This window comes from Scyliorhinus torazame, chromosome 17 (genome assembly GCF_047496885.1).
Source record: "Scyliorhinus torazame isolate Kashiwa2021f chromosome 17, sScyTor2.1, whole genome shotgun sequence".
Classification (NCBI taxonomy): domain Eukaryota; kingdom Metazoa; phylum Chordata; class Chondrichthyes; order Carcharhiniformes; family Scyliorhinidae; genus Scyliorhinus; species Scyliorhinus torazame.
This window is the reverse complement of record NC_092723.1, coordinates 159,855,182-159,877,900: the sequence shown is the minus strand read 5'-3', so window position 1 is coordinate 159,877,900 and position 22,719 is coordinate 159,855,182. Positions and strand designations below refer to the sequence as shown.

General features: G+C 44.1%; 1 protein-coding gene across 2 annotated transcripts in view; it reads right to left on the bottom strand.

Moving 5' to 3' along the window:
• Positions 1-1,080: 1,080 nt before the first annotated feature.
• The window catches only part of LOC140394318 (uncharacterized protein C16orf52 homolog B), a 145,477-nt gene continuing 123,838 nt past the window's right edge, over positions 1,081-22,719 (bottom strand). The window contains exon 3 of one of the 2 annotated variants that reach the window (XM_072481473.1): positions 1,081-5,411. In XM_072481473.1, the coding sequence (XP_072337574.1) occupies positions 5,227-5,411 (185 nt within the window). In that variant the 3' untranslated portion in view covers positions 1,081-5,226. The remainder of the gene's footprint in view (positions 5,412-22,719) is intronic. The other variant, XR_011935849.1, reaches the window with a different exon arrangement.

Sequence of the window (22,719 nt, the reverse complement as noted above, 5' to 3'; positions counted from 1 at the left end):
ATGGCTAGAGTGCGATGCAAAATAACACCAATGGCACAAATTAAATCTTTGTATTGCCTATGGTAGTTCATGGAGGTCTGCGTCCTCACCTTGCCCCACACTTGTGGAGTGGTGCCTCTCAAGCTATATATAACCAACTGTTTCCCTCTAACAGAGGGAGATGTTTGGTTCTATTGTAGACAATGTCTAATTTACCTTAATGTTGGAAGTGCTTTAGCAGATGTCCAAGAGATGCAAGGTGTTATATAGATGCAAGTCTCTTTTCAAACAAATTCAGCATTGTGCCAGGGCTTCTAGGTGAAGCCAATAAAGAAATCTGATAAATTCCACTACAACAAGCACATAATCTAGGCTCATACTCCAGGGCAACACTGAGGCAGTGCTGCCCAGTCAGAGATGCCAATTTTCAGATGTTACACCGTGGTCCCATCTGCCCTTTCAAGCAAACATTTTTTTTCTTTTTTTATAAATTTAGAGTATCCAATTTTTTTTTTCCCAATTAAGGGGAAATTTATCATGGCCAATCCACCAAACCTGCACATCTTTGAGTTGCGGGGGTGAAACCCATGCAGACACGGGGAGAATGTGCAAACTCCACACGGACAGTGACCCGGGGCTGGGATTCGAACTCCGGTCCTCAGCGTCGTAGCTCTCAAGCAAACATAAATATCCCCATGCCACTTGAAGAGCAGGGTTCACTTGATGCCCATTTATCCCTCAACTAAAACTAAATAAAAAAGACCCGTTCATTTATTTCATGGCTATTTGTGGGATCTCGCGTTACACAAATTAGATGCTGTTTTTCCGACAAGAGTGTCTACACTCAAGAAGTGCTTCATCAGCGGAAAGTGTTTTGGGAGGCCCCGAGATCATGAAAGGTGCTACAGAAATGCCAGTCTTTAATACCTTAGCAGGGTGGGTGAATACCTGCAGTTCAACAAGAGATCTCTTTGAGGGTGGCAGAGTTCCTGAGATTTTATTCATTCGGGCAGGTGACCTACCTGGTGCATATTGTTAGTGAACAGAAATTTTTATCAAATTTATTTCTCATGGCATTAAAAAAAAAAAAACACCAGTTCCTTTAGTAGACAATTGTTTTATTTTGATAAACTTGCTCAATAACAAAAATACAAGTGAAGGAAAATTATGTTCTCTTTGTACAGACGTATTAACAATGCCTCCTCTGAAATTATTATTGGTTTTAAAAACTGCCGTAACCAATTATAAAACACATTGATAATATAACAGGATATTGTACAGGCTGTTTGCACATATCCCCAAAAATCCCTCATGTGACTCTATACAATACGAAAATGAGTAAATCTCATTCTGGGTTTCTTGGATTAACCACCAAATCACTTGCACCACAGTGAGGCTGTGTGTTCTCCTTCATTGTTGTGTCCTTCAGACAGGGTTTGATGTGGATTGGAAGCAGGGGAGAAATGAATGTAAACAAATCATACGGAAAGCAAGATATAATACAACTCAATTATCATGTGAAACATCAGCAAACAAGATGCTGCAATTTCAGTGTTTCCCGCCAGGCTGAAACCGGCTCGAGTCACATTAGCTTAACGACATTTACGGAAAAGGAATTTTTTTTCTCCATCTTTGTTAATGAGCTGTCCCAGAAAATGCATCAGCTCAGAATAAAGTAACAAATACAAGTGGTCAAGAACTGCACCATACAGAATAGTGTGATCTACAAATGGTTAGGGAGAAAACATAATTCTTCTAAAACAAAAGTCAGTCCCCAAAAATACCCAATTCGCATTTCCTTTAATAATGTGCTGCACCGATAATTGTATTAATAACCTTCCTTTGCTCAGAAAGCACCTAATTACTGAGTTTTCTTTTAGCACAGAAGGAAAACCGAGCCATCAAAGTGGCAATTTAAAAATAAACATGGGCAATGATGATGCTTTCTGGTGCTGCTCTGCCACTTAGTTGCAGGATTCACATGATGCAATAGGAATTTAAAGAACCTCAAAAGGGATTAATCTGACGCTAGAAAAAGGCTGGAGTGGTAATGTCCACTTACTGATTGCAATGGATCTAGATGACTTGATTATTTGGTCTTTATGTCAATGGTTTTAAGTGTTTCAAAATGATTGCTGGGTTTGAGGATACCTGGCTGGTCCAGGCAGCCTTCATACTGGCTGATGTAATACAATACTTAGAATACAGATTTGCAGATGAGATTTTTGTTTCCAAAATTGATACTCAATGAGCAAAGTGCCCAGAACCTCCAGTAATTTTGTCAAGTTATTTATTCAGAGGTCTACTTTCATGATCTAGATATAATTTTGTACAAACTTTCCACGTATTGCTCAGTCAGTTAAATCACATCTGAAGTTCAAGTTAGAGCTGTTCCTAGGGATTTTCTTTTGTCATTTATTACTATCTCCTGAGCTACTGTAATAAAAACTTCAATCTGATATGGGGACAGGGAGTAAGAAATGTACACAGTTTGCGCAGTAACACGTTATGTTAATGTACTGGCTGGAGCTGGTCTGTTCATCTGTGTTGACACATATAGTTCACTTTGCGTGATCAGTAAAATTAAGCAGATAAAGGGGAAGAAAGAGAGGACCACGGACAAAGTGCACACTAGCTGGAGGGAGAGAGGAAGAGAAAGCAAAGGAATGCGCAAAACCGAGAGAGAGGGAGACAGACACACAGATAGACATTCAAGCATTATGAAAGGATAGGAGGGAGGTGATGAGGAACAAACAGACTGACAGAAGGGAGGAAGAAGAAAGCTAAAGAAACAAGGAAATAATTATTTCTACAATCAGGATTTTACAAAAACCTATGTGAGCTTGTGCTAATTGTGTATGTTGAAATGTATGTGTTCACAATGAATGAAGGTGTAGTCAAATTGGTCACAGGATAAAATCTGGGTTAGTAAACTTTTGTTGCAGCTCAATGAACAAATCACTCAGCCATCATTTCTCTATACTAAATAACAAAACATACCTTTGATGATCAAGGTATTTGGTTTTAGAATGAAGGGGATGTAATTCAGAATTCTAGATTTACTCAATTTAAAATCGAGTTGTACTTCTGATTATTTAATGCTTTCTCATAATTCATGTGTTAATCAGCAGATCATTCACATATTTACATCCAGCTTCCTACAGTACAGCACTGTTGGACTTTGCCTTTGTTCGTACTATCGAAGAGGTTCTAAGATGTGGGCAACAGTGTGAATGCTGCCCTTTGATCTTTCACTGCAAATGCTGAGGTACCAAGTTGCTTTTAAATATTCACAATCGTTTCTGGATGCTTTTATTTCTTCTAGGTCATTTCCTTTGAAATGCAGAGCACACAGATCACCTGGAAGCAGCTGCTTTTGTTGCCAGAAGCAATATTCCTGGCATCCCAGTGACTCAATCTCACCTACCCAACTTCTTACTTTTAGTGAACAGACACCTCAAGCCAATGCATTAGCCAACACATAACGAGCATTCTGTGATCTACCTGTGAGTGCACAAGGGCTGCTGAAGAGACATGTCCAGTGTCAGAGCAGTCTGGCTCTTTTGGTGGGGAAGGCACACTGTACACCCGTTCAGTGCCTGCATCCAAACACCATTTTAAGGGTGGATGGGAGACAGCAATGCCCTTGCAGCAGTCTCAGAGCTGTGACTACTGTGGCTTGAAGTGAAGGGGAGGAGTGTTCCTTATAACAACTATATTGGGCTTTACTGCTCATATGTGAGATACTGGGTCAGATGAGAAGTTCACTCAGAAAGCTTGTGTGGAACTGCAGCACTACTTCAACAGCTGGTCACACACATTCCTCTGCCTGTTCTAGTCAATGCGATAGCTCAATCCTTTAGTATCATACCAAACACCTTCACACTGATCCCAAATAGTCTAAAAGGGAAGCTCAGTTTAATGCCTCTAACCTGACGCATGGAAATGGACTGGCCACCTGATCAGAGATAGTGGCATCTTTTAATATTACACAATCTGACTGCCCAAGATAGGTAGAACCCAATGAAGGTAACTGGAGCTGCTGAATAGGTTACGTTCATTTATAGCTCTACACAGGTACACAAACAGCGGATGAAGCTGCATTTGTATAAATTGGAGGACAACTCTGGACAAACACATTAGCCAGAATATTGCAAAAAAAAAAGTCAGGTTTAAGTGGTGGAGTGATTAAAAGGATATGTCACAATCTCTTTCTCCTCATATACAAATAATTTAATAAAGATAATTTTTTAGTTCAGCTTAGTCAACTTTAAAAAAAATTGCACCCAGTATGGTTTAGACATGTGGTAATATTGTTTGAAAGCATAAAGTTGGGGTCAGTTGCTACAGAATTTTAAAAGGTGCAAAGAATGAGGTAACTGTGGACTTTCAACTGTACTGACCTCAAAGTGACAGCAACATGGACATTGACCTTCACATAATAGTGTTTTCCAGTAATCTGAACTCTCCAGAGCTGCATATACATTAAACTGCATCAGCCAACAAAAATAGGAAGGGGAGTTTCTTCTAAGTATCACTGAACAAAAAACATAATATTTGGCTTTAATATCCAGCAGGAATAAATTTCCATATTTGTTTTATACAGAATAGAAAGCAACTTTGATCTATAGGCTTCATAACATGATGACCCTGGTCAGACTGGCACTCCACTGGGCTTCAAGCCCTGAATCAAATCCATTTTGGTATTATTTTAGTTTAAGTAGTGTAATGTCTCCCCCCCCCTTTGAATGATTCACCACCTTTTGAGATGTTGCAATATTCTATTCTTAACCAGTGAGGCCTGCCCCACCTGCATTGATCTGTTTACCTCCAGTCCAACACGGAGTCTCTTTCTAAAGAGTGAAAGAAATGGGAGAGAGTGTTTGGGTTTCAAATGCCTGTTGCCAATATGAAACAGTGATAGGTATAGTGTTAAAGGAGGGGACACGGTAGCGCGGGTCTTGGCGCCTCTTCCGTGAAGCAGTCCCCTTGGGTTGTTCATTTCCCAGAACAGCCCCATCCTCATTCAGAAAAAGCAGCAGTTTGTTCACAACGTTCCGAGTCGGCATTGGGGTTGGTGGAGGAAAAACTCTGCTTTGTCTCCAAAGTGCATAGTGATATGAACTAATCCATCCACGGTCGCGGGAGTTGCTCTAAGCAGTCCCCAGCTGACGAATGCAACTCAACTTTTGAGAACTGGTTTTTTTTGTGTATGCTGAAACACTGGGCGGGCCTTTTTCTGTTTCCTCAGCCAGGTAGGCAGACTTTCCCTGCAAACAGGAGTCCCACGATTGTAAAAAAGATGGACAAGACAAATAGCACATACGATGACCCAACCTGGGTATTGTTGGGTAACTTGTACGGTTGTCCTCCAACTTCATTGATGTAAAATCCAATCGGGAATATTAGGGCTGCCATACAGAACAAGATCACTGCCGAAAGAGAGAAAATTAGTACTTATTAGTTGTGCATTGAGATAACGTAATTCTTTAGATTTCCACAAACATTTCATTCTTGATAGTGTAAACTCATACCTTTAGTGCAGAGATGTTCCTTGGCTATACAAGGTGCTATGGAAGTGGGATACAACACACCAATGCATGTTTCACTAATCACTGCTCAATGTACCACACAAATATGACTCGTCTGAACATGCCCTGAATCCAAGCTTTTCCGCAAAGCTCTACAGTAACATTTAACCATTTGTGTCTCAATGTGTGAAAAAATAACCTGTTAAAAGATATTCTGAATGCACTGACTCTTAACTGTCCTCTGAAATGGTTTAGCAAGCCACTCAGTTGTACCAAACTGCTAAAAGTCTAAAAGGAATGAAATCGAATCGACCAGATGTCAACCGAGGCACCAGAAATGACAGTGGCAAACACAGCCCGTCGACCTTGCAAGTCTTCCTTACGAACATCTGGGAACTTGTGACAAAATTGGAAGAGCTGTCTCACAGACCAGTTAAGGAACAGCCTGATATAGTCTTACACTTCAAATCATACCTTACAGCCAATGTCCCAGACACTTCCAACATTATGGGCATGATCGAATGGCGCCCTACACCCGAAAAGCGTTGCGGCGCAACGTGGCCGATAAAAGCCGGTACCTCGCTTCTGGGATCTACTCGGCTCGCAATGCCATGCGAGATCTAACGCGATCTCGTAAGACGTTGTGATGTGATGTGAATCCTGCCCGTTGTGGGCAGGATCCTTTTTTTTGCAAATCTGCATATTACAACGAGACAGTTAGTCTCATGGCAATATGCAGTTTTCTGCGGCACCCAAGGTGTTGGGATTCATCCCCGTCGCCTAGGAGACCTCGGTCGAGCTCTGTTCAGTACTGGTCTCCATAAATGGGGACCAGACGGAACGGCACTCACCGGGGTCTCCCAGGGGATCGGAAGCCACTAGATGCTTGCCCTCTGAGTATGGTAGTACCTTGGCATTGCTGGTGCCACCTGGACACCCTGGCAATGCCACCTGGGTGCCAGCCTGGCACTGCCAAGCTGACCAGGTGGCACTGCCAGGGTACCAGGTTGGCACTGCCAAGGTGCCAAGCTGGCATTTTTCATGCGGCGGCGATCGGGCCAGGAGTGCCCGGGGGGAGGGGGGGGGGGGGAGCGCCTTCGTAGTGAGTTGGGGTTTGGGGGCAGTCAAGGGACATATTGGGGTCTCCGGAGATCTGGGTACCATTTAAAAATGGCGTCACGATCTCTCGCTACACTGAGGAGTTCCGGTGAGCAGAGCTCATCAGTGCACAAAACGGGGCTATGTGCGGCCTTGGCAGCGCTTTCCCTATTGTGGCTCCATATCTAACATGAGTGATAGTGGTGATCTCGGCGGTGCGAGAGCTGCGATACCCGTGACTAAATGCTCGCTAAGGGACTTTGTTCCCTTTTAGTTAAATTGCGCCCTGTGTTTCTATCCCTGGAATGTCCTGTTCCACTGGCAGGTCAGACTCACCAGAAGTGATAACACAACGCTATGTAGTTGGGAAGGAGTTGCCCTGGGAGTTTTCAACATTGACTCCGGACCCCATGAAATTTAATGGCATCAGGTCAAACTCAGGCAAGGAAACTTGGTTATCGCCTACTGCTCTCCCTTAGCTGATGAATCAGGGAAGAAACACTGTCGGTGGCAAGAATGTACTCTGGGTGGGGACATCAATATCCACAACCAGGAATGGCTCGGTAGACCATGAATGACCGAGCTGGCCGAGACCTGAAGGACATATCTGCCAGACTGCGCCTGCAGCAGGTGGTGAAGGAACCTCCAAGAGGGAAAAAACCTACCACACCTTGTCCTCACCAATCTACCAGTTGCATGTGCATCTGTCATATAGGAACATAGGATGTAGGAGCAGGAGTAAGCCATTCAGCCTTTTTTATATCTTCACATTGAGGACACACTCTATCGTGGTATATGTTACTACACTATGCTAAATGGGACATTTAGAACAGATCTAACAACTCAAAGTGGGCATCCATGAGATGCTGTGGAGCATCAGTGGCGCTGTGAAGCATCAGTAACAGAACTGCACTCAACCGTAATCTGTAACCTCATGGCTCAGCATACCCCTCACTCTACCATTACCGTCAAGTCAGGGATTAATCCTGCAGATCAGCATGCCAAATGCAGCACCAGGCATACTCAAAAATGAGGTGTCAACCTGGTGAAGCTACAAAATAGGACTACTAGCATGCAAAACAATGGAAGCAGTAAGTAATATACAAAGCCAAATATTGCTGAAAAAGACATTCTGTCAAAGCTTTTCATCTTGCACTCATCAGGGCAATCACAAGTTCTTGCGATGAGTGCAAGACGAAAAGCTTCAACAAAATGTATTTTTTCAGCAATACTCAAGTTCTGTACTACTAAAAGACTATTTGTCGACAGAGCTAAGCGATCCCACAACCAATGGGTCAGATTAAAGCTCTGCAGCCTGCCACATCCAGTTGTGAATGTTGGTGGATAATGAAACAACTAAACGGAGGAGGAGGCTCCACAAATATCACCATCCGCAATGATCTTTTAAAAATAAATTTTAGAATACCCAATTATTTTTTTCTCCAATTAAGGGGCAATTCAGCGTGGCCCAATCCACCGAACCTGCACATCTTTGGGTTGTGGGTGTGAAACCCACGCAGACATGGGGAAAATGTGCAAACTCCACACGGATAGTGACCCAGGTCTGGGATTTGAACCAGGGTCCTCAGCGCCGCAGTCCAGTGCTAACCACAGCACCACATGACGCCCTCCCATCCTCAATGAGGGGGGAGCCCAGCACAGCAGTGCAAAAGGCGAGGCTGAAGCATTTGCAACCATATTCAGCCAGAAATGCCGAGTGGATGATCCATCTTGGCCTCCTTCTAAGGTCCCCAGCATCACAGTCTTCAGTAATTTGCTTCACTCCACACGATTTCGAGAAATGGCTGAAATCATTGGATACTGCAAAGGCTGTGGGCCCTGGCAACATTCCTGCAATAGTGCTGAAGACCTTTGCTCCAGACTAGCCACACACCTAGCCAAGCTCTTCCAGTACACCTAAAACACTGTTATCTACCTAACAATAAAATTACCCAAGTCTGTCTTGTCCATAAAAATCAGGACAAATTGAATCTGAACAATTATCGCCTGACCAGCCAACTCTCGGTCATCAGAAATGTTGCGAAAGATGTTGTCGACAGCACCATCAAGTGGCATTTATACAGCAAAATCATGCTCACTAATTTGGGTTCTGCTAGAGCCACTCTGTTCCAGACTTCAATTTGACATTGGTTTCAAACATGGACAAAAGAGCTGAATTCCAGAGGCGAGGTGAGAGTGTCTGCCTTTTGACATCAAGGCTGCATTTACCTGAGTGTAGCATCAACGAGCGGCAGCACAATTTGAAGTCAATGGGAATTTGGGGAAAACACTCCTCTGGTCAGGAATCATACGTGGCATAAAGGAATATGGTTGTGGTTGTTGGAGACCAATCATCTTAGTCCTGCGTTCTAGGAGTTCCTCAGGGTAGTGTCCTAGGCCCAATCATCTTCAGCTGCTTCATCAATGACCTTTCCTCCATCATAAGTTCAGATGTTCGCTGATGATTGCACAATTTTCAGTACCATTCAGATACTGAAGCAGTCCGGGTCCATATGCAGCAAGACCTGGACAATCTTCAGGCTTGGGTTGATATGTAGCAAGTTATATTTTCACCACACAAGTACGAGACAATGGCCGTCTCCAACAAGAGAGGGTGTAACAATCTCCCATTGACATACACGGCATTACCATTGCTGAAACCCCTACAATCAACATCTTGGGGTTATCATTGACCAGAAACTGAACTGGGCCAGTCATGGAGATACTGTGGCTACAAGAGCATGTCAGAGGATGGAATTTCTTCGGTGAATAACTCACCTCCTGAATCTCCAGTGTGTTCACTACCTACAAGGCACAAGTCAGGACCATGATGGAATACTCTCCACTTACCAAGATAGTGCGACTGCAACAGTCAGGAAGCTTAACACCACCCAGGACAAAGCAGCCTGATTGATCGGCACTCCATCCATCACCTTAAACATTCACTCCCTCTACCACTGGTGATACGTGGCAGGAGTATGTACCTTATACAAGACGCACTGCAGCAACTCACCAAATCTTCTTTGACAGCACCTTCCAAACCAGCGACCTCTATCAACTAGAAGAACAAGGGCAGTAGGCACATGCGGATACCATCACCCGTTAAGTTCCCCTCTAAGCCATTCACCATCCTGACTTGGAACCGTTTCTTCACTGTTGCCGAGTCAAAATCCTGAAACTCCCTCTCTATCAGCACTTTAGGCGTACCTATACCAGTTGCAGCAGTTCAAGGAGGCAGCATAATGGTAGCTTCTCAAGGGCAATTAAGGATGGGGCAACAAATGTTGGCCTTGCCAGCAATGCCAACATCTCATGAAAGAATATGAAAAGAATTAGCTTTCTGCCCCAGAAGCCTGTGGAACCTCAATCAATGTGCACGTTTAAAGCTGAGAGTGATAGATTTCTGATTAACAATAAGTTGAAGTATCCAATCAGTCATGATGGAAGCAGGCTTGATGGGCTGAATGGCCTACTGCTGTTCCTAGCTTACCCAATGCTGCCTTTTCACAAGTTGGTTTAATTGGATCTGCGCGGATATAAAATGAAGTCACACCACAGATCAACTGTCTGCAAACATGTTCCAATGTTCATCTGCTCAACAAAGTTAGTTAGAACTTAAGTGGAATAGAAAATGCTTCCTCACTTCTTTATAATTAATTTTGATTCATTATGGAAGGAGAAATGCACAGGCACATCATTTTATTTTGACATACGGGCAAGGTGAATTTAACAGGTCCTTTTCTGCTGTCAAGGCAACAACTCTTGTTGAGTTATTTGTGGGAATGATTGTGTGTTAAAGCTCACTGCAACACTGAGGCTATGCATTCTTGTCTACACAACAAATTCTGCTCAACCCAATTCAAACTGGATGCATTGAAGTCAGCTCTGATTATGCATTTAAAAGGTTGCAGTCAGAACACACATGCCACACAGATGTTGCTCTTTCAATATGAGCCTCTTGTTTTAAAATACATTTAATCTAATAAAATGGGAGAACTGAATCTAAGCTCACTACCAATGCTGTAGTTGTTCCAGTTACTATAGAAACTTCTCCGATGATCTATGATTGGTATCTGGGCTGGCCAGATCTGCTAAGACAGCTGCATACATGCCACAGATGACAGAAAGTCTTCATAGGCCTGTCCAGACTCATCACCAGAGCCCCCCTGCCCAAAATCAGCTACGCCAGCCATTTATGCAGCTGGCACTGTTATCAAAGCTATGGGCCAGGGTCCCTCACTCACCAGAACACATCACAGATACCCCTCTGCCTTGCCACTGACACTGTATCCACTGTTAGTGGCCACATAAACACCACCCTATAAACTGTGCAGTTTGTGATCCTGCACTCTATATTTTCCAGAGAGTTTGTTGGGTTTACTCTGTTGGGCATTACTTAAGATGTTTGGTATTACAAGTAGAAAAATTAAGATTTCGTAGACTTGGAGAGAGCACACTTTTCCTAGGAAGTGGACAGTAACCATGACAAAGCGATTACTTTCAAGACTAGCAATTTCTGATATTACACACATCGGGATACGATTATGAATATCGTAAAATGAAAACCGAATACATAATCTGAAAGACAAAAGCTCAGGAAATTCTAAAAATACACAACAAATCTTTTTGCGCCAAAGTAAGAATAAAAGACAAAACAATATTGCAGGTGAACAAAGGATCTCCAAGAGCACCAGCAATCTGTCTGTTATCTTTCAGATGAGTTGAACAGGATTCATCCTTAATACTTGTGACAAATGGAGGATTTTAGGAATATTGGATTCAAAACATTTGGCCACTCAAGGGCTGAAAGCCTGGGGTTAGAGTGTGTTTGACTGCAGTGGTCATGATTTGAAAAATGATTTTGTTTTGTAGGGTCTGGGAGATTTTAGGAGCCAGAAGATGAAATTGACCAGAGGAATGTGTTTTCAGTCCAGGTGAGTTCATTTGTTTTTCAGCTTGGGGAGATGATGTCATTGCTGGGTGGAGTTAATGGATTTAGGGAGACACTTTGAGAAAGATTTGGAGAGGAATTGAAGTCTGATCTGTCTGACATGGAATCCACAATTCTCTCCCAGTAGGATAGTTATAAAAAGAGAAAAAGATTAATAATATTTAAAACAGAACAGTCTTGTCGAAGAACAAGAATGAAGCTGAACCACGACAGGTGAACCAGCCTTTTGAAGACATTCAGCCAGAGTCTGAAGGGGTTCTAACAGAGCTGTTCTGTAAAGGAAGTATTACTCTATGCCATGCTGATTTTAAGATGGGTTGAGAGCTGCATGTATCTTTTGTTGTTGCTTAATGGGGAATGGAGTAGTAGTATTTAAGGGGTAATAGAACATAGAACATACAGTGCAGGAGGCCATTCGGCCCACCTAGTCTGCACCGACCCACTTAAGCCCTTCCAACCTATCCCCGTAACTCAATAAACACTCCTAACCTTTTTTGACACCAAGGACAATTTAGCATGGCCAATCCACCTAACCTGCACGTCTTTGGACTGTGGAAGGAAACCAGAATGCCCGGGGGAAACCCACGCAGACACGGGGAGGACGTGCAGTCTCTGCACAGACAGTGACCCAGCGGGGAATCGAACCTGGGACCCTGGCCCTGTGAAGCCACAGTGCTAGCCACTTGTGCTACCGTGCTGCCCATTAATTGTAAGCTGTTCATTTTGGGTGTGATGTTGTATTCATAAAAAAGTTTTGTTTTAAAAATACCAAATCCCTATTTCTTCATGCAATCATTCCTAGAGCGAATCATTCTTTACTTGTAGTTTTACAATATAAACTAAAATATTGGTGTTTCGGTCCACTAGTCTGGTATTGTTATACATTTCCCAGCTATGATGAAAGGGAACAGTGCTGAGACGTTAACGCTTCTCTCTCCGGAACTGCTGCCTGACCTGCTGAATATTTCCGCTTTCATTTGTGGTTTCCAGCAGCAGTAGAATTTTGCCTTCACAGAATCACAGCCTTTGCTATTCTTTATCCTGAGGCTCTCACTCTGTTATCGATCCCATTACGCTGAGAACAGTGCAGAAAGGAGAATGCTTTGAAGCAATGCACCTCGGTGTACATCAATGTGGTCCGATCCCGAGACCACAAGAGTAATCTGAACATAAATTATTTGAGATTTTACACCCATAAACTCAAACTCAACTAAAGGGTTAGTGAATCATGGATATCGGCCTCTTCTGCAAAAACCTTCAAAAGTGATCCAACAATCACCCCAGTGTTCACTGAACAGGGTTTCAGCAGCAGATATAGGTGGGTGGGTAGGGGGGGTGTATGGCTATGGTCTGGAAGTAGTCAAACTAGAAGAGAGGATGCAGGGCTACATGGCAGCCCCCAGTCTAATAGACTGCGCAAACAACAATACCTCTTCAATCTCCTCCAGCCTGAGAACTCTCCGAGATCTTTGTACTCCTCATAATCTGGACTCTTGCACAACCACGATTTTAATTGCTCCACCATTGGCTGCTGTGCCTTCAGATGCTGAGTCCCCAAGCTCTGGATTTGCCTACCTAAATTTCTCCGCCTCTCGACCCATCTTTCCTCCTTTAAGACACTCTTTGATCTACCCTAGTATCACATGTATTTGTTTATTCTTCTGTGAAGTTCCTTGGGAGGTTTTATTACATGAAAGGCACTATATAAATGCAAATTGTTGTTCAGCCTGAGCAGGTAACCAGTGAAGTCTGAGGCAGGTGGGGGTGAGAGCGAACAAAATGCCTTCCAGTTTAATTTATGTTCAGCTGTAAGAAATATCAGCTCACCATGACATGTCAGACAGTGCAGCAAGAGTTATGGAACTAATGAGAGCGGCAGAAAGACAGCCGAGGGGATGGAAGGGTAACTGGAAGATCACCGGCATGCATGTGGATGCATCACAAACAACATCAGAAGGACGGTGAATAGGAGGGATCCAAGAAAGTGCCTTCCTTGATAAATCTGAAAATCAAAATACTGAAGATGTTGGAAATCTGAAATAAAAACAGCACATACTGGAAATATTCAGCAGGTCTGACAGTATCTCTGGCGGGAGAAACAGAGTCGATACTTTGGGCCTATATTCTTTTGACAGAACTGGAAAAAGTTAGAAATGTAACAGGTTTCCAGCAAGTAATGAGGCACGGAGCGGGGCTGGAGGTAGAACAAAAGGGAAGATCTGTGATAGGGTGGAAGGAAGGAAAGGTTAAATGACAAAACGAGCGATGGTGCAAGGGAAAAGGGAATGGTAATGGGACAAGTAAAGGAATAAAAGAGGTGTCTAGAGGAGGTGTAAATGGGAGTAATAAAATCATTAGTCCTAACATCCAAGAACAAATTTTAAAAAATTAGCAATTGCTGTGGCCTGAAGAAATGGAGAAGAGGCCGTGACCTGAAATTGTTGGACAAAAGCTGTAAAGTTCCTAATTGAAAGATGAGGCGCTGTTCCTCAAACTTACATTGAGCTTCATTGGAACAGTGTACGAAACCGAGAACAGAGAGGTCAAAATGGGAATGGGGTGGAAAATGAAAATGACTGGTAGCTGGAAGTTCAGGGACACACTTACAGACTGAATGGGAGCCCAATCAACGCTTTGTCTCTCAAATGTAGATGAGATGGTACCATGATCAGTGAATAGAATATATTAAATTGAAAGTAACTTCCTGTGCTGTTACACCCAGAAGAGCATTTTGATGGGAGGGGAGATGAATAGGCAGGTGTTACACTTTCTGCAAAGGTGCCTTGGGAAAGGGAGTGAATGTTAAGGGTGATTGAGTAGTGGACCAGGATGTTACAGAAAGTAACATCGGAATGATGAAAAGGGAGGGGAGGATGTGTTTGGTAGTGGCACCTCGCAAGAGATGGTGACATATGATCCATTCAATCTGGTGGGGTGAAAGTTGAGAACCAGGGGAATCTTATCTGGTTCTGGAAGGAAGGGGTAGGGGTGAGAGAGGAAGTCTGGGAAATGGGATGGACACGATCAAGGAACCTGTTAACCATGGTGGAAGGAATTCTTAGTTCAGGAACTTGGCATAGAAGGTGGCATCATCAGAACAAATGCACCAGAGACAGAGAAAATGGGAGAATGTAACAGAGTCCTTGCAAGAAGTAGATTGTGAGGAAATGTCGCCAAGGTAGCTATGGGAATCAGTGGGTTTATAGTAAAGACGGGTCAATAGTCTGTCCTCAGAAATAGAGATAAGGGAGTTGAGGAACGGAAGAATCAGAGATGGACCATGTGAAGGTGAGAAGAGTGAAAATTGGGGAAAAATTAATCACTTTTTTTCAGTTCAGGGCGAGAGCAGGAACAACACTGATACAATCATCATTGGAAAAAGTGGTGAGGGAGGGGTCATTAGTAGAATTGGAACTAATAATGTTCCACATATTCTACAAAAATGATTAACTTCATCATAGAATTTGAAACAAAGTGGTTGCTGAGATAGGTGATGCATTGGTTTTAATTTTCCAAAGTTCTCTTAATTCTGGAAAGGTTCCATCAGATTGGAAAATAACCAATGTGCCTCTTTTAGTCAAGAAAGGAGGGGGACAGAAAGTGGGAAACTACAGGCCAGTTAGCTTAACATATGTCATAGGGAAACTGCCAGAATCTATTATTAAGGAGATTATAGCAGGACGCTTAGAAAATGTCAATACAATCAGGCAGATACGATATGGTTTTGTGAAAGGGAATTGATGTTTGACTAATTTATTGGAGTTCTTTGAGGAAGTAACAAGGAATGTGGATAAAGGTGAACCTATTGATGTACTGCAGTGTTTTCAAACTTTTTTTCTGGAGACCCATTTTTACCAATCGGCCAACCTTCGCGACCCACGCCAGCCGACCTTCGCGACCTACGCCGGCCGACCTTCGCGACCCACGCCGGCCGACCTTCGCGACCCACCATTTTCTCTTACCTTGTTCGTTGCTGACAAAAATGGAGGAAATGGTTTTGGGTCCTTTTGGCCCCAATGGTCCCTTTGGTCCCCCGAACTTGAAAAAAAAAGGCTGCGACCATATAAACAAAACGTGGCCCCACTGCACATGCGTGTCTAATTATCGGTGCGCACCGATGATCGGACATGCATGCGCAGTGCGACTAAATTTTAAAAATCTGTCCTGGACATTTTGAAGGCCGCTCGCAGCCATCATTTTTAAAAGCCGGCTGCTGCGGCTGTTGTGCGCGGATTTGCGAGATCGAGAGCGCCGCGACAGAAGGCTCCGCGACCCTCCCAACACCCGCGGGTCACGCCCCCGAGTTTGACAATGCCTGATGTACTGTATTTCAAATTTCCTGAAGGCATCTGACAAAGTGCCACATCAAAAGTTATTACACAACATAAGCGCTCATGGTGTAGAGGGTAGCATAATTAGCATGGATGGGAGGATTTATTAGCTAACAGAAAACAGAACCTAGGCATAAATGGGTCATTTTGGGTTGGCAAGATGTGATGAGTGGAGCACAGGGATTAGTGCCAGGCCTCAACTATTAATTTGGATATAGGGACTGAATATATGGTCGCTAAATTTGCTGATCACACAAAGATAGGTAGAAAAGTAAGTTGTGAAGAGGACATAAGCAGCCAGCATCGATAGAGTTATATGAGTGGGCAAAACAATTGGCAGACGCAGAAGGTAGGAAATGTGAACTTGGCAGGAAGAATAGAAAAGCAGCATATTATTGAGAGATTGCAGAACTCTCAGCAATAGAGGGAGCTTGGTGTTCTGAATCACAAAACCTTAGTCTGCAGGTACAACAACTGATTAGGAAGGCGAAGGGAATGGAATATAAAGTATGGATATTTTGCTTCAGTTGTACAGGGAACTGGGAAGACCATATTTGGAGTACTGTGCACAATTTTTGTCTCCTTATTTAAGAGAGGATATAAATGATTTTTGGAAACAGATGAGGACAGGTTCACTCCACTGATACTTGGGATGGGTGTTATCTTATGATAAAGGGGGCTGGGCCTGTATCCTTTGGAGTTTAGAAAAATGAGAGGTGATCCTATTGAAATATAGAAGAACCTGAGGGCAGTTTACAGGGTTGATGCTAAAAGGATGTCTCCAGGGGACACAATTTAAAAATAAAGGGTCATCCATTTAAGATGGAGGTGGGAAGAAACTTTCTTTCTCAAGAGTCTTCGTGACTCTCTTCCCCAGAGAGCAGTGGAGACAGGGTCATTGAATATTTTTACGGCAGAAGTAGATAGATAAGGGAGTCAGGAATTATCAGGGGTAGGGGGAATGTGGAGTTGAGGTCATTCTCAGATCAGCCACAACTTTATTGAAAGGCAGAGCAGGCTCAAGGGGCCAAATGGCCCTCTCCTGCTCCTAATTGTAACATTATATGGAAAAGGGCGGGGACTCTAGGGCCCATACAGGTTGCCAAAGTAATACCTTTTATTTGGAAGTAAATGGAGCCAAAGGGTAAGTTATCTGATGCAAGAAAAAGTTCATTGGGCAAAGTACAAGTACAGATTGTGCCTCTATTCAAAGAGGAGAAGAGCCCTCAGGCCATCCTGGTGGAAGGAGGAGGTGTAGAGTGCTTGGACATCCATGATGAAAAGGATGCGGCTAGGGTCAGGAAACCTCAGTTGAAATTGATTAAAGACTGGTGTTGGAGTGTTAACCTCCCTATAGGCCTTCAGAAAAATAATATTTCTGTCTAGACTTAATGACACTCACCATGCTTCCACAGAATATATTGTGGTTTCTATTGTACCTTGATCTGGCACACAAACCCTGCTCAAAAGCTCAAGTATTGCATCTCAGACCAGTAAGGTCTTGTGATTGTGATTGTGACATCTGCAATGTAATCATCTGCAATGGCGACCAGCCAAATCCTTTGTGCCATATCACCCATTTTTCTTGCAGAACTTGAATTTGGATTGCAAATACTCAAATGCAAAAATAAATAACATTGCTAAACAAGACTGCTAGCTTCAGCAACAGACTTGCTCCCAGGACCTAATAAGGGGGTGAAAGATTATCAGGGGTGAGCAGGGAATGTGGGGTTGAATGAGGTTACAATCAGATCAGCCGTGATCCTATTGAATGGTGGAGCAGGCTCCAGGGGCTGAGTGGCCTATTCCTGCTCCGAATTCGACGTTTGTATGTTATGATCGATGTTTTCCTCCAGAAAGGGCAAGTGGAATCAAAAACATAAGTGTGGTGAACGTAAATAAGTGTTCCTAGCCTCTCCTGATGCACCTAATCTGACAGCCCCACTCCTCCCCAGACGCCCTGAAAGTGTCTCTCTATCTTCCATTGTGGGATAACTAGGCCAGCAGGCATGCAACCATGTCCCCAAAGGTTTAGACTACCCCACACTCACCCTATGCTTTGTTTTTCAGAATGGCAGACCAGGTGCTCCATTCTACCACACCCTATCCTTTTCACTCCCGTGTATATGATGCAGTAATCAGTAGTGTATTCCCAGATATGGAACAATTTTCTCCCCTTTTTGTTACGAACGCTTACTCCATTCTCTTTTATAGAGGATATAAATTGCCAAATAAAAAAGTGGTTTATAAACTTTCCACCCATTAACTGAGAGGCAAAGATGGATTGTATTCCTGTAGTAAAGCATGTTTGAAACTGGGCCACAATGACAGAATTCAGGAGTAAAGAGAAATAAAGGGAACACTTCAGATAAGAACCAAGGAAATGAAGGGAATTCCTAAACCACATACCTGTGTCATTAAGAAACATCTAACTTTTAGTAGTAAGTGCTACTAGTATTTAATCAGCAAAGTAAATTCTAATATACAGGAATTATTCAAAGTTAATTAAGAAAGTATTAAATTTTTTCAATTAAGGAGAAATTTAGCATGGCCAATCCACCTAACCTGCACATCTTTGAGTTGTGGGGGTGAGAACCACGCAGACATGGGGAGAATGTGCAAACACCCCATGGACAGTGACCCGGGGCCGAGATCGAACCCGGGCCCTCGGCGCTCTGAGACAGCAGTGCTAACCACTGCGCCACCTGAAAGTATTTAAATTAACTAAATAACATTAGTTTTAAAACAGTTTTTTAAAGTACCCAATTCTTTTTTTTCCCAATGAAGGAGCAAGTTAGAGTGGCCAATCCGCCTAACCTGCACATCTTTGGGTTGTGGGGGTTAGACCCACACAGACACAAGAGAATGTGCAAACTCCACACGGACAGTGATCCAGAGCCGGGATTGAACCAGGGTCCTCAGCGGCGTGAGGCAGCAGTGCTAACCACTGCACCACCGTGCTGCCCCTAAATAACATTAGTAATGATAGCAGGGCAGGTGTTATGTTGCAACTGTGGAATGTGGGTGCTTTTGGATATCAGGGTGAGGCAGGGCAAACTGATCTGCAGGAAGTGTAAGCAGCTGGAGGAATTCCAGATCAAGATTATCGAACTGCAGACACTGCACAATATAAGAGAGGGGGAGATATACCTGGATACTTTGTTCCAGGAGACAGTCACACCTATTCTATTCAGCGCTGAGGGACAGGAGGTTGTGACCATGAGTGGTGCAGGTAAAGGGAATGAACAGACAGGAGTGGTGGATACTCAGACTTTGCAATTGTAAAACAGGTTTGAGGTGCTGGCAACCTGTGTAGATGAAAACAAAGGGCAAAATTCTCCGTAATCGGCGCAATGTCCACCGACCAGCGCCAAAAACGGCGCAAATCAGTCCGGCATCGCGCCGCCCCAAAGGTGCGGAATCCTCCGCATATTGAGCGGCCGAGCCCTAACCTTGAGGGGCTAGGCCCGCGCCGGACTGATTTCTGCCCCGCCAGCTGGCGGGAAAGGCCTTTGGTGCCCCGCCAGCTGGCGCGGAAATGACATTGCCGGGCGGCGCATGCGCGGGAGCGTCAGCGGCCGCTCACGGCATCCCCGTGCATGCGCAGTGGAGGGGGTCTCTTCCGCCTCTGCCATGGTGGAGACCACGGCGAAGGCGGAAGGAAAAGAGTGCCCCCACGGCACAGGCCCGCCCGCGGTTCGGTGGGCCCCGATCGTGGGCCAGGCCACCGTGGGGGCACCCCCCGGGGCCAGATCGCCCCGCGCGGGATTCACGCCAGCCCCCGGCGATTCTCCGACCCGGCGGGGGGTCGGAGAATCCAGCCCAAGATCTGCAGGGTGGATGAGCAGACTAGCTATGGCACCGTGATACAGGAAGCCATTCAAGCAGGGGGAGCAAATAGAAACGTAGTGGTAGTAGGGAACAGTATAGGGAACAGCAAAGAATGAGAGTCCAGACAGTTGTGTTGCCGGCCTGATGCCAGAATTCAGGATATCTGCCCAGTGGGAAGGGGAGGATCAAGACAAGGAGAGAGGTTTGCATAGTCAGTATGGGGAGATAGGCACCAAACTAAGAAGCAGAACCTCAAATGTAATAATCTGAGGATTATTACCTGAACTGCAGGCAAATTGGCATGGGGCAAATAAGAATTGAGAGGTGATTACTTGGCTGAGATTAGTGGGGGAGAAGTAGGTTCTGGTTCATGGGCACTTGCAGCAGTACTGGGGAAAGTGGGGGCTGTACTGTTGGGACGGGCTACACCTGAACCAGGCTGGGACCAGTTCTTGCGAACCACATAACTAGGCAAATAGAAAATGTTTTAAACCAAATATTGGGCCAAGGGATCAAATGTCAGATGTGGTATATCAAAGAGTACAGATAAGGTAACAGTTGAAGGTATTAATATGGGAAATTATAAACAGACAGTCACAGGAAGGGGCACAGAGTACAAATCTAAAAGTAAATCAAGGGATAAGGCTAGAGGTTACAAAAATAAGGCTTTGATCTGACTGCACGTAGCATTTAAATTAAAGCAGATTAATTGATGGTGTAAATGGAGGTAAATAAATACATCTAACAGACATTACAGAGACATGGCTGCAGGACAGCTTATATTGCGACCTAAATATTGAAGGGTATGAGACTTTAAGGAAGGATAGGAATTTAGGAAAAGGTGGAGGGATGGCTCTGTTAACTAAAGACAACATTAGCACAAGAGGAGAGATGGCCTAAGTTCAGCAAACCAGGATACAGAAGCAGTTTGGCGAGAGATGAGGAATGATGAAGGCAAGAAGTCAGTTGTAGAAGTGGTGTACAGGCTTCCTAATAGTAATCACACGGTAGGAAGGGGTGTCAAAGGAGCTTGTCGGAAAAGGTATGGCGATTATCATGGGGGATTGTAATCTACATATAGACTGGAAAAATCAGATGGGAAAAGGTAGTACAGATGACAAATTCAAAAAATGTTTCCGGTATAATTTCTTAGATCAGCACATTCTGGGGCCAACAGCGAGCTGGTTATACTGCACCTGGTATTGTGCACAAGATAGGATTAATTAACAACCTCATAGAAAAGATGCCCCTACATGAAGGGATCATAATATTGAATAATACATTCAGTTTGAGTGAGAGGGTGTCTAAGACTTCTTTTTAAACTTAAATAAGGGCAATTATGAAGGCATGAAACTAGAGTTAGTGAGAGTGCATGGGTTAAGGGATAAGCCAATAGAGATGCAGTGACTGATATTTAAGGGGACAATTCAGAATAGCTACATTCCATCGAGAATAAAGATTTCCAAGGGGAGGACTCACCATTCATGGTTAATTAAAAAGTTAAATATTGTGGGCAGGATTTACCCCCATCCACTGGGGTTTTGCGGTGGTGGGAGGCAGCCCATCATTGGCTGACAGCTGGATCTTCTGGTCCCACCGTTGTCAACGGGATTTCCGTTGAATGCACCCCTCGCTGCCAGGAAACCCATGGCGAGGGTCCGCCTTCTGGTCCCACCAGCGTGAATGGCCAGAAAGCTCCGGCCGTTAATTCTTTCTAATTAAGGGCCAATTTAGTGTGGCCAGTCTACCTAACCTGCACATTTTTGTTTTGTGGGGGTGAGACCCACCTGTACCAAACTTAAAGAGAAAGCATATAATTGTGCAAAGAAAAATTGGTCAGAAAATGGGGCAACATTTAAAATACAGCACAGTGACTACAAGATTAATTAAGGAATGAAAAATTAAGAGTATGAGGGAAAGCTGGCTAGAAATATAAAAACAGATAAAGAGGTGCTATAGATATTTTTCAAAAGAAATAGTAAGATTCGTGCACGAGCAGTTGGGAGACACATCGAGTGTGTGTGTGTATTTGGGGCACAATTGGAATTGAACTGAAAATGGTCTTGCCCTGCAGCAGAAGTGAGGCTGCAAGGGAGAGCGCTGATTGGTAAATTGATTTTCTCAAATTTAATGCTATATTAAGTAAAGTTCTAGCTTCTAAAAATTAACTTAAATAATTTTAACATAAGAGTCTTTTTAACTAAAAGTATGATTGGGGAGCTCTGTCCTGTGTTTTGCACAGCCTGCAGCATGTGGGAATTCCTAGACGTTCCTTGCAGTCAGGGTGACCACATTTTCAGGAAGTGCCACCACTTTGACCTGCCTGAGAGCCGGGTTTCGGAGCCTGAGCGTCGGTTGGAGGCACCGCAGTGCATTGTGAGGCTGAGAGGTTTGTGGATAGCACGCTTTTAAACGTGGTCACCCCGCAGATTAAGGAGAGTCAGATAGGGAAAGGGTGACCACCAGTCAGAAGAAGGGAGGCAGGAAAGCCCAGGGTGCAACTCACTCAAGAACCATTTTTCTGTGTTGGAAGAGAGAGAGAGAGCGCCAGTTCCTCTAGGAGGTGCAGCCATAGCTACGTCAACGGCACTGTGTTTGCATTATCTGCACAAGGGGGGTGGAGTAAGAGTGGAAGAGCAATAGTGGTGGGAAACTCAATAGTTTTTAAAAATAAGTTTAGAGTACCCAATTCATTTTTTCCAATTAAGAGGCAATTTAGCGTGGCCAATCCACCTACACTGCACATCTTTGGGTTGTGGGGGTGAAACCCACGCAAGCACGGGGAGAATGTTCAAACTCCAACGGACAGTGACCCAGAACCGGGATCAAACCTGGGACCTTGGTGCCGTGTGACAGCCGTGCTAACCACTGCGCCACCGTGCTGGCTGGAAACTCAATAGTGAGGGATACAGGCAGGGTTTTCTGCGGCCGCAAATGTGACTCCAGGACGGTGTGTTGCCCCCCTGGTGCCAGGAACAAAGATGTCACTCAACGGCTG